The 12,758-nt window shown below is 38.7% G+C and overlaps 2 protein-coding genes across 2 annotated transcripts; both read right to left on the minus strand.

The window, feature by feature from the left end:
* Positions 1-4,883: 4,883 nt before the first annotated feature.
* On the minus strand, positions 4,884-6,622 carry siva1 (SIVA1, apoptosis-inducing factor). Its single transcript, XM_057344299.1, has 4 exons — positions 6,343-6,622; positions 5,483-5,683; positions 5,204-5,357; positions 4,884-5,125 (listed from the first exon to the last, which is right to left on the minus strand). Exons 1-4 carry the CDS (start codon positions 6,461-6,463, stop codon positions 5,077-5,079), a joined length of 525 nt encoding a protein of 174 aa, XP_057200282.1. The 5' UTR covers positions 6,464-6,622; the 3' UTR covers positions 4,884-5,076.
* Positions 6,623-7,859: 1,237 nt separating this feature from the next.
* On the minus strand, positions 7,860-12,755 carry adss1 (adenylosuccinate synthase 1). The gene is made up of 13 exons (XM_057343384.1): positions 12,433-12,755; positions 11,257-11,359; positions 10,825-10,887; positions 10,569-10,619; positions 10,424-10,490; positions 10,248-10,355; positions 9,789-9,870; positions 9,586-9,712; positions 9,356-9,510; positions 8,943-9,067; positions 8,710-8,807; positions 8,334-8,483; positions 7,860-8,245 (listed from the first exon to the last, which is right to left on the minus strand). The coding sequence occupies exons 1-13, from the start codon at positions 12,619-12,621 to the stop codon at positions 8,193-8,195; spliced, it is 1,371 nt and encodes a 456-aa protein (XP_057199367.1). The 5' UTR covers positions 12,622-12,755; the 3' UTR covers positions 7,860-8,192.
* Positions 12,756-12,758: the final 3 nt, after the last annotated feature.

The raw sequence follows: 12,758 nt of genomic DNA on the forward strand, positions 1-12,758 counted from the left end.
TGTGGATTCATTGTGTTTGTCTTTTCAAGTGATGATGTTTGACCACTCAGAGTTGACGCTTTTAAAAACACTGAATGACACTGAATCATCAAAGATATAATAATGACAAAGCCATTGATAAAGAATCGTCTTCGTTCATTAGTAAAACATCTAAACAGGGTTCTCACCAGATCATTAAAAAAATGTATAGAAAGCTCAGGGAACTCATCATTTTTAATAAACAAAATTGCTTTAAATTAGTCTGAATATATAGTTCTACTCGGTACTAAAATATTTTATCATCTCAGGATTTGCTTTTTCTGAGTGCATATTCCGTAAAATGATTTTTTTTGTCATCCCAAATAACCAGAAGACTCATGGAAATTCATTCACAGGCAGTTTTTTTTAACAATGACCTTAAACCTGTTTCCAGGGAGTTTGCCGTCAGCTGTCTGCCGATGAGGGTTTGTGTACAGAAAACAGACGCTTCCGTGTAATGTGAATTATGTTTTACATTCTTAAAAGAATTGCAGAAGTTACGAGTAGAATTATAATAAGAAATATATGTTGTATTTATCAATACTTATTTTTTTAATATTCATATCTTCATAATGTCTATATGTATCATGTTCTTTCACAATAGATGTGTAGAATTACAGTAAAGCAATTGCAAATGCTTACTTGTTTTAAATATAAACTGATATAAGTTTCTAACAAACTCGCTGATCAAAGCTGATCATACACATCTTTATTTCCACATTAATAAGAAACCTAAAACTGCTCATTTGCATTCTGATCAAACCATCCCCATTATTCCTCCACTGCACATCTATAGAAATCCAGCTGCCTTGCGATGTGATTCCCATGACCCTGCCCCCAAAGAGACCACACGCTTTTAGAGAAAACCACCCCCAAATACCCCCGCTCGGCCCTGTCCCACTCACTCTTTTGTCAGCGTCTATATTGTTCTTTATAAGTCTCAAGTTCTGCTCAGTTAACTGCTGCAGACGCTGCGCTTCACGCCGGTTTGAAAGACGCAAGACTGTGTGATGGGTTAGATGTAGTATTTCAACTAAATAAATGACTGTAACATCATTTCAGTGGGCAAAGTGGCTGGTGGGTTGCCAGTTCGGAGTTCTCCGAACACATTGGGTTGCCAGGTATTCGACCACAACCATTTCATTTGGTTTGCACCTTCAAAAACAATCATTGTCCATTCACACTGTGTTCTGGCAGAAATTCATCTGATAGTTGGTATGAAAAAATACGGAAGTTAAAATCATTTACACACGGATCCTTTATGTTGAAATGAAATTTGCACTTTTTCTCACTATTTAGCCTGCGCCATGTTTCTTGTTTTGCATATACGGTTCATCATACAACATTTGAATGAATTATTCCAAATTTTACTCGAGCTATTAATACATTAGAGTGTTTAGTTTTGTTCACTTTTGTATGAGAAAACATTTCGGCTCCCCAATTCAAGGCAGAACGGGCTTCGTGAAGCAAAACAGGCAGCAAATGAGAAACAAGAAGCCCATGACTAATTTTACTCTTTGATAAACACGCTTGTCTTTCCTTTGACTTAATGAGATGTGTGTTTTGCCCTCGCTTATCAAAAACCTTCATGTAATTTCCATTTCACCACAGCTAGCACATTTGCATGTATTCCCCAGGCGACAGCAAGTCTTTGTAGGAGAAGTGAAGTTGAAACTTGGATGTCTTCACCCCGCAAGGCCAGCGGTGGGAGACCTTGACCTGTGATGGGGCGAGCGGGGACATCTGGTGCCTGGCCATGTTTATTTATTTATTTACCTCGTAACAAAAGACAGGTGGTCACACTTGAAAAAGACACACACACACATTCGTGCACATTAAACGAGAAAGCGAGCGGCCCGCTGTCAGAGACGAGACCTTTGTGTCTTATACAATTAACTTCAAAACATTTGATCCTCGATGTTACCCTCAGAAAAAAGTACAGTGTCGGAACCAAACGCTGTCGCAGCACTTTAATTTATAGAATGGAATAATGTTTAGGCATTTACACCGTGGCACAGAGATCAAATCTCAAAGACATCACTAAAAACAGCAGAAATTCTAAGGGGTTCAATGGTTATCATATTGGTTTTAATGGAAACTATAATGTTGTCTGTGGGTCTCCTGGTAATGTGTTGGGTGTGACGTCACCTGCACTTCAGGTGCTTCAAAAGGTTCTTCGATGCCATTTTTTGTCTAAATGGTTCCATAAAAATCCTTTAACATTTTGTTTCACAAAAGGTTCTTTATGGCGAAAAAAGGTTCATCAGATGATAAAAAGGTAAGAAAGAGATGGTTCTTTGAAGAGCCTTTGGCTGAATGGTTCTTTGCGGAACCAAAAATGGTTCTTCTACAAAATCGCTGTGAACAACCTTTTAAGCACCTTTATTTTTGGTGGATGTGGAATTTTAAAGGAATTTGTTACGCTGATGGTATTTGTAATGGCATATTAATTTCCGCCGGGACAGCAACAAGTCACATTGTCTTGTTTATTTTGAAGTGCGGAGTGAGTTCACACGTGTCTATAGATAATAAGACAGTAAGCGTCACACGGTCTTGTGTATGAGCTCATAGAGGAGGTGTCGGCCGACCGAACGCACAGCTGTCACTCGCACACACGTGTATTTATAGCCGGGACATCAACGAGGCACGACTGTCCGTGCACAGCTGTTCCTACACAAATGGAGGGTGGATACTGAGCCACACGCCTGGACTTAAGTCCATCCAGGAGTCAGCGGGGCCCGTGAGGCTTTCAGGGGTCCCTGGCATGTGACACAAAGACGAGCCGCCTCGGAAGTCACGGCTCTGACCTTTTACAGTAAAACACTCATGATGGAGAGAAGAACAGCTGCATGGCAATCACCAACAAACCGCATACACATGAGAGGAGAGAGTTTAGAAAGACGTTAAAGGAATAGTTTAGTATATAAATGAATAACACACACATCATGAGAATAAAAACATCAGTTGTCCATATGACTACTGACTTAAAACGTGATGTCAGGTAATATGGAAAAAAAGTGGTTAGGAGTGTAAAAGTAAAACCTTTTAGGAGTTAAAAATTCATTCAAATTTGACAACATGAATTGTCAATATAAACAAATCTGTTTTCAATTGAATTATTTGCTGCATGTTCAATTTTACACAAAATCTTACTGCTCTTTACAGCACTGCATTTCCCTGATTGTTTTCTCTTAGATTTTACTGTATGAAGCAAAAAACCAATGTAAAACTGCTGGGTTGTTTTAAGCCTGCGTCAAACAAACACTTTCCGGGTTACCCAACAGCAATCTGTGTAACCCAGCATGAAACAACTGAATGATCTTTAAGTGTATTTGCTATTTGGATTAGTAAATATTACACAATAATGTTGGATTGGTTTCAAATCTTAAATCTTAACTTCAGCTTCACAAAACACGAGTTAAGTATTAAGGAAACATCTTTTACAAAGTACCGTTTGCTCATATTAAAATGGGAATATTTAAAGGTCATTTAATTGCACCATTAACACATTAAGTAAAACGTTGTATCTAAAGGGAATAAAACAGCATTAACATTAATGACTAGAAGAAATGATCTTAATTCTATTGAAATGCTGCCCTCTAGTGGCAATCACACACACTCACATCACCACTGCCTAACTCACACAACCTTCACTCATTCAACACATTAATCCAAACTGAAAAAAACTCTTAAAAAGTAGTCAAAGATAAAAAAATTGTATTGTTTTCAAAAAACCTAAATTTCAAATACTTCATTTTTCCTCAAGAGGAAATTTGGTTTGTAGATAGCAGTTCACATCAAGAAACCACATACAACAGTTCATATACATCACAACATTCAATTATGATTATGGATGGAAAAAATAATTCTTGAATCAGTTTACATCCAGGCATTTTGAATCTGCTACCCGAAGGCAACAATTGAAGTTCATTGAACAGTGGATGAGTAACATCTGAGAGGACAGTGACCCTTTTTGATCATTCGGTCACCATAAATCCGAGAAATATGTATCAGTTCAATGCGTTCTAACTGTATTACTCAGCTTACTCCGGTTTCTGATGGTCAGGTTACCATACCAACATACAATGGAGAAACTCAAGATAGATTCAATTAAAAAAAATATGCCAAAATAAATGACTATTTCAAAACTGCGAAATTTCCTCAGAAAATACAGTCTATGTGACACTTTCCTTTTGATCATATTCGACATTCGGAAAAGCTGGTCCAGAGTACTTCTTCCGAAAAACAATCAACATGTTTAAAAGAAGAGGCGTTACACCATTGAGTAAAATAGTCGACCACCGGACCGTGGCTGACCTCGAACTCAAGAGCGGAGACACAATCACTGAATCATCCGCAAATTGAATATGTCTCCCCTCAAAGGAACAATCGTTAGCATAGAAAATAAACAAGAGGATATGGTACACAATCCTGGGGGGTACCTGTAGGGCCACACAGCATTGGACAAAACACAGTTTACGCGTAGGGACCGGTTTGTTAAGTTCACCAACCAACAAACATTAAAATCCAAATGAAAGTTGTTAAGGAGATTCCAGGCTAAGATATGTGGCTGGACACAGTTAAAAGCAGAGGAAAAGTGAATAAAAAGCAGACGAGCAAGGTTTTTCGGCCCTTCTAAATGGTTTAAAATCATATTCAATAAGGTGCAAGTAGCATCTTCTACTCCTCTGCCTGATCGATATGCAAATTGCAGAGGGTCGAGTACAGGTTGTGTCAAGGACAGACGCTCCTTTCCCTACCATTTTTCAAAGGACTTCATTACAAACAAAGTCAATGCCACGGGCCTGTAGACAGCAATATCAAATAATGCTTCAAACATAGAAAAAAAACATCCGAAAGCATTATTAATAAAGTAGCAAGTATTTATTTAATCAATCACTGGAATATATACACAAGTAAACGAAAGACAGGAGTCAAGCAGTATATAAGTCATCTCATTTACATTTAACTGGCAATGAATTAAAATCACGTCTTGCACAATTTTCAACATCATCTCAGCATCCACGCGTCAATCCATATGTCCTGTGTGCCATGCGATCAGGATGAACAGCCGACACACAGGACACGGTCGTAACGCTCGCTGTAACTGCACAGAGAATAGAGAGAGAAGAACTTTAGATCCTGATCAGCACAACACAAGAATCAGAACATCTCATTCACTCACTCTGTAACGGCACACAAGTTGCAGCAGTGACTGGAGCAGCTGGAGCATTGCAGGGTGCACGCAGGACACGCAGACCGCTCACACTGCACGCAGGGCTGCCTCGACCCAGAGACCCTCTGACACACACAACACGCTGTAGGAGCCGCTGCAGAACCTGAGAACACGGAGATAGTCTCATGAGCTTAAACTCGAGTAAGATTTGATCGGTTTTTCTTCTGATAGTGATTGAAACAAACACAGCTTTTTGCCACCAGATGCATCATGCTGTATAACAATGACCTGGAACGGCGTTTGCTTTCTGTAATCTCCCATCTGTGCCGATAAGCGTTTGGCCTTTCAGAAGAGTCTGATGCCCTAGTGCGGAGGATGCGGAAGATGGATCAGACACCGGGATGTCTGACGGTTTCTCCTCCCCATCTGCCTTCCAGATTCGACTCATCACTGACTTGGTCCCGTTGAACAGCAGATTTTTGGTTTTCTCTGATTAAACAAGAGTTCACATGTTCAGGCCTCACAGTTTACAGGATTCTACTCCTAAATCTTCAGACTTGAACCTCAAAGACGCCCTGACTGGATTCTGATCAACTGTATTTAGAGTCTGCAGTGAATCCAGTAAGTTATGGAGTGAAAGTGTGAATGAAAGAAGATTTTCAACTCTAGTTCTGTCAATCAGAGATACAAACAAAAAGGCAAAATAAAAGTGTTTTAAAGTGCTTACCTCTAAAAAAAAAAAGTACCACGGTTTTATTAAGTAACGGTTTATCTTGATTAACCACTTTTGGAAGTATAGTTTTAGTAATGTTAAAGTTTAAACTATTGTGGTTTTACTCCAAACACCTAATACAAAATCTACAGTTAAGTTTCGTGAGGGACAAAAATAGCCTAACAAAATTAAAATGGATTAAATGGGTCTCGGTCGGTCATGTTCAGACACGCACACGTAAATACTTTTGTTGTTTAAACAAGCATTAACTTTACATTATAAACAGATGACTGACCATTGCTAACAACAACAACTCAAACCACCTGTGGTAACTGATCGTATCAATTATATTTATTACATACATTTTATATTATTGACTACAAACGGGCCGATAAAACCGAAACAGTTTACAATGACTATAATAAATGTATTTTACCGTAAACCTCTTGTCTGTATTTCGGTCCAAAAACTCCGTAATGGTTCATTTCTTTTTGCCCAACATGAAGTTTATACTGGGAGGAGAAGGTTTCGCTGAACGGATACGAGCGTTTCGGCATTTTAAAAAAGATAGAGCGTTTAAAAAGCGATTATTCGAGGGTTCGAAAAAGAAACGTGAGAAATAAACAAACAAACAGAAGACGGACGCAACAGATTATCACACGCAAATTCGCGTTTTAAGGCCTCCGCTTCTTCTTCATCCGGGTGAGCGGCGGAGAGACGCGTGGACGCGCTCAGCGCCACCTGCTGCTCACAGTCACCATTACAGCCAATGCACAGTACTGTAAAAATGAATCGGTTTGACTTCACCTCTCTCCTGAGGCTAAAAGCCAAAATGTTAAATAAAGTTTACAAACAAAACTGTAAGATTATGATTTAAACAAAACTGTAAGATTATGATTTAATATTTTATTTTTTTGTGTAATGGTTTAATTTTTGTGGAGATGTTTTTTTTACTTTTATTTATAGCCTACTTTTAGTATTTAGTTTCTTGTTTAATTTACGTCGTTTTGTAAAGTTTTTTTTATTCATAAATCTACATGGTATAAACAGTGGAGGGTGAAGGGAATGTGCGCGAATCTTTAAAAAAATGCCCCATTTATAATGGAAAACATAGAAGTTGAATTTTTGTGTAATAGGCTAATATAGGCCCCTACCTATTGATTTTAGCTACATTTGCACGAATGTAGATTCTTTAAAGTCCTTCTATGTTTTGTTGCATTTAAAAATGATTTAAAAAATGATTTAAATATTTTAAGCACTTAAGGAACAAAAGTGCCTTAAACCTGTATATACAGTATATATTTACATTTGGATTTTTCTTTTTTATCATATCTATATTTGCTTATTATGCTGCTTAGATGTATTTTGTTGTTCATTTGCCTACCGATTTGTTGAATTGATGGCTGTTTGTTTAAAGATGTTAATAAAAAAAACACTTTTGGATAGGAATGATCTAATCTAAACCCTTTTTTACCTTTAGATGATGCATGGGCAGCTGAATGTTATGCCAATGGCGGTGTCATCTTGGGGCGAGACTTGTTTTATGAACACATACAAGTAAATGTATAATCTGCAGTGTTTTAAGTAGTTGTCTCATGGATCTGACGTCAGTTCTGTGGGCGGTATGGTTCTGTTCTGTTCTGTCTGGTATGTAAACGGCACTGAGGTTTCTATTGAGATCTGATCATCTTGGCACAGATAAAAGGAACAGCATGTTCTCTGTCTGTTTCTATTTCTGTAGCAGATAATGTTCTATCTAACCTAATTATATCTGACGGGACACAAAACAGGGAAAATCATATTAATAAATCTCCTAAAAACCATTCAGCACAAAAGAAACACTTTCAAACACATTCTTTAACAAAGCAGAATTCTCTTGATCTACAGCAATAACACTGCAGAAAATAAAATGCTTCTTATATAATGATATTGACAAAACTGACATAAATGATGAAACAAAAAACACAACTCTTCCCAGTTTCTTTGGTTTAGTTTATATCTCACAAATGAACATTGGAAATATTGGACACAAATTCTAAAGTGCACAATGTAATGCCACTTTTAAAAATAAGGTTGGCTATCTTTAAACAATGATATAAACCATTCTTGTGTTGATCAAAAAACAATCAATCAATCCACACGGTCGACGGATAGATTATTATAATGCCTTAACTCAAAAACCTGGTTTATTTTCTTTTATCAAGTAAAGACTTGTAAAACCAGGAGACTCATTGTGCTGGTCATCTGATGGAGATGGAGAACTGGTGAACTGATTTCCAGTGGTTTCTAGAACATCTGTATCATACATTCTCTGGATTTCCCAACACCGACCCATTTAACTGTGAAGAGATCACAATCACGAGGTTTAACTGAAGTTCTTCATTCGGGTGTAATGTTGTTTATTACTTTACAGCGTGAATGACTTACTGGGAACGCCAATGTGATTTTCCACAAAGCGAATGTAGTTCTGAGCTTTAGAAGGGAGATCATTCCACTTTCTGGCCGCTGAAGTGTCCGTCTTCCATCCGGGGAAAGTTTCGTATTCCACCTCCACCTTCTGCAGAACCTCCATGTTGGCTGAATGTACGGAGAGAGGAAATATTTTAAAATATAAAATATGCATGTGTGGTTTATTCAAAGTCTGAACAACTTAATTCATAATCTTACAATATGAACTAATATGTGAATAGCTTCATAGATACGATAAATGTAAGCTTGGGAGCAAATATATAGTCACATCAACCAGCAAACTCAAAACGTGATTATGAATAAATAATGCATTGTTGCTTCTATATGAGTTTACCTGGGAAATATGGAATCCGTTTGCCATTGATCTTGTAGGCCATGCCGACTTTTATTTCATCCAAAACATCAAGGATGTCTAGTTTAGTCAGAGCAATGCTGCAGAAACACAGAAAACATTAGCACTTTGGTAAGTTTTTTGCTGCATACTGCACATCATGTCCTGTTTTAAAGATATTGTGCATTCATGTGTTCACGCGGCTTCAAAAACTGAAACGAAACAAAAAAACTCACGCAGTGAATCCGTTGATCATGTGGGCATATTTAAGAATAACCAAATCCAGCCAACCACAGCGTCTCTTTCTGCCTGTAGTCACGCCCACCTCGTGACCTCGTGTCTGTAATAGTTCACCTACAGCCTGTGAGATGAAACACAGATATCTCAATTAGTTCTTGTCGCTCTCTGTCCGAGACTAAATTTATCCGATGCTTTTCAATCACACGTAGTTCACAGGAGACAGCTGGTCCAGAGGGCCCGTGTGAAAGTTACATGATCTATAAATAACTGTAACAAACAAGAGATGATATGAGCACGTCTTACAGTACGTCACTCAACAGAAATTCACATTTCAGGTTACACAAAAGTGTCAAAGGCAGATGACGGCACAGTTATGGGACTGTCGGCAAGCTCTCACGCTAACGCTTACATTGAGTTGCTCTGTTGGAAAGGCCCCGATGCCCACTCGGGTGGTGTAGGCTTTTGACACGCCGTACACCTCTCCGATGTTTGCGGGAGGGATGCCAAGACCCGTGCACACGCCGCCCACCGTGCAGTTGGAAGATGTCACGAACGGGTACGTTCCTAGAGGGAAGACACACAATCTTCAGGCCTGACATCTTTGCATGTGCCACACCGAAGCATCTGATACTCCCTCACCGAAGTCGATGTCCAGGAGGGCAGCGTTGGCCCCCTCGACCAGGATTTTCTTCGGGACTCCGTGAATTGCATCATACATGAAATAGACACCATCTCTGACCAGAGGCCTTATCCTCTCGGCGTAATCCTGTGAATGACATCACGATGATGAGATACTGTACGTACAGCTCACAGTGAGTGCCGTCTGGAGATGTTCGACTGACCTTCAGTTTCTTCAGTTCACCCTCTACGTCCACTTTAAGAGCCGGGTACATCGACTGATACTGCTGCACGAGATTTTTCACTCTTTAGGGGTAAAAACAAGACTCAAGTCAAACTTGATATAGGGAACTTTCTCCATAGGGAAATCACAAACTCAAAATACCTATGTTTTGCATCGTTTTTGATTGTTTAAATTGGCTAAACCATGAAACCACACAGTGTTTTTATTGTGTAGCAAAAGTTGATGTTTATGAAGGTGGAAAATGCGAGTATTGACTGAGAAACGGAGGAAAAAATGGCTTTGTCAGAGTAAGTTACCCAGCACTGCTTACAACATGACTATGGACCACACACACTCCAAGGACTAAACACAAGACTTAATTAAAGAAACATCATATTGACATTATCATTATATCATTACATAACATTTTATTCTTAATAAAAACGCACGTGTGTCACACCTTGTAGAAAACACATTGAAATCTGCCATGAGGTCACAGATGCGGAGTCCGGTGCGAGACGCTTTGCAGGCATAAGTGGGTCCAATGCCTTTTTTAGTCGTCCCTATGCTGAACACAAAAGAACAGGGTTGTTACGGTATAGTTACACCAGTCACACAAAGTGGAGCTGATCTTACTTTTTGCCCTCTTGAGCTTGTCTCTGAACCTCCTGCAGTCCATCGACCGCCTGATGAAAATCAAACACTGACACACACAGACGGACTCATGACATCGCTGTACATCACAACACTTGTATTTATAGCTCAAAACAATCATATTTACCGATGTGTGCTCGATCAGATATCACAAGCCTTTTGTCCCAACCTTTCAGACCTGAAACAGAAATTCAACGACTGCAGTGAACATGAAGTTTATCACACGTACATGTATGTATTTAAGAGATTCATACAACACAACACCGATTTAGACAATAATCTTTAAGATTTTGTATCAATGTAATTGGTTATCTTCCTCAAATTAATTTCTTCTCTTTTCAGTTGTGATTAATGAGTATTAAATGACTTCTGAAACACATTACCTTTCTTCTCATTCTTGTCAATCTCCTCGAATAATCCTGGAAGGTGAATCACGACACCATTACCTGGAGATGACATACACATTTCTACAAGAGTCTGTAAACAAAACAAACAAACAAAACCTACACACTGAATTCAGTGCAGTATATGTTATCGTATGTCAATCATTGTGGCCTATGAAGAACTCATATCCTGTTATCGCCTGATAAGAAAAGTCATTTTGACTCTTTTTGTGTAAACTCGGTCTAATCAAATCAAAGAAACTGAGAAATCCAACTGAGCATCGTGGGAATCTGTGGTTTCATGTGTGTACTGGCAAATGTTTTGGGTTTTTACGCAAAAAGAAAATGTGAATACTGTCCAAAGTATGCTGAAAGTATGAGCAGGGTATTCCGAACATAGCCTTGAATAGTCTCCTAGAGAAAGATTCTCACCGATGAATGATGTGCATTGAGTGTTGATTATTCCACTGGGGAGAAGATGAAAGTCATATTCCTTCTCATCCACCACCACTGTGTGACCTGCATTATTTCCACCCTGTGACAGAAAAACACACGTCACGTGTCCCATTCTCTGTCTGGAATCCTTCAAGTCATGCACAGAGGAAATTTACTGCAAGAGCAACTGGACATCGACAACAGTCTCCGATAACCCAGTTTCAATTTTCCTTCTTATTTTCTTCAGTGGGGAAACCTGGAAACACGAGCTAAACCAGCGGAACGCTTTGCCCTTTACTTTACCCGACCAACCAGCGGCTAGAGCTGCTGATAGGGCACCTATTTTAACCAGGCCTGGCAGTGGGCTTGTGTGCCGTGTCCTGGCCTTCTCACATGTCCAGAACCGCCGGGAATGTGACCTGACCTCAAAAGAGGACTGGAATTAATTCGGTCAACATTCACAGACCGACTCGTACACCAGCAGAACATGGACCAGATGAGATGTTGTACTTAACGTGGGACAAACTCCAAACTGTGTGAATTTTACTGTGTTATACTTCTGTCTTCTGAATCTGATGTCTTTCCTATACAACATGAAGATGCTTAACATTATGGGACATTCATTCATTAGGACTTTTCACAGACATATGATGCATTTATGACATTCTAACATCATTTCTCTACACAAAAACAAAATAAAAGTTCGCACACTTTTATTTGATATGTTTTCTTCTTTACAATCTTATTGGTTGTTATTGTGGTACATACAGTAGACTATATAAAGAGTTTGTGTCCAAAATGAGATAAGTCCTTTTTAAAAAAATCAAATAACATGTTTTTATTGTGTTAGTTAACTCTATTTGAGTTATTATGGCTTAAATCAAAACAAACCAACTGCAGTTTGATTGATATTAATTGGAATGCACAATAAAAAAACATGATTTTTCATATATATATATACTTATTTATTTAACATAATTTAATACTCTTCATTATGACAGATTTAGAGAAGAATTTAAAAAAGCAAAATAAAACAGACCAAAAACATTAACATACTGTATTATATTCACATATATTTATGTTTTAACTCATTTATTTATTCAATATTATTTAAATCATGAATATTATAGTATTGTAATTCATAATAATTTAGTTGAAATGTGTGAATATTACCTGACACCTGCACACGATGTCAGACTCTGTTGCTAATAAATCGACAACTTTTCCTTTGCCTTCATCTCCCCACTGCGCTCCTAAAACCACCGTCACTTTGTTCCAGGAGTCGTTTCTCGGCCGTTTGGTGGCGGCAGGCGGCGGGTTCGTGTAGCTTTTGTGGTCGTTCGCTGACCAGCTCTTAGACATGATGAATAAACCTCCTCCTCCGGAGTGGAATGAGTCTTCTGACAGCAGCTGTCATCTGAGGAGCGTCTGAGGAGCATCTGAGGAGGAGCTGAACGAGGAGATGCGCTGCCATCACGCTCCTCCCAACGCGGACCGGA

Source organism: Triplophysa rosa, linkage group LG10, assembly GCF_024868665.1.
Source record: "Triplophysa rosa linkage group LG10, Trosa_1v2, whole genome shotgun sequence".
Taxonomy (NCBI): Eukaryota; Metazoa; Chordata; class Actinopteri; order Cypriniformes; family Nemacheilidae; genus Triplophysa; species Triplophysa rosa.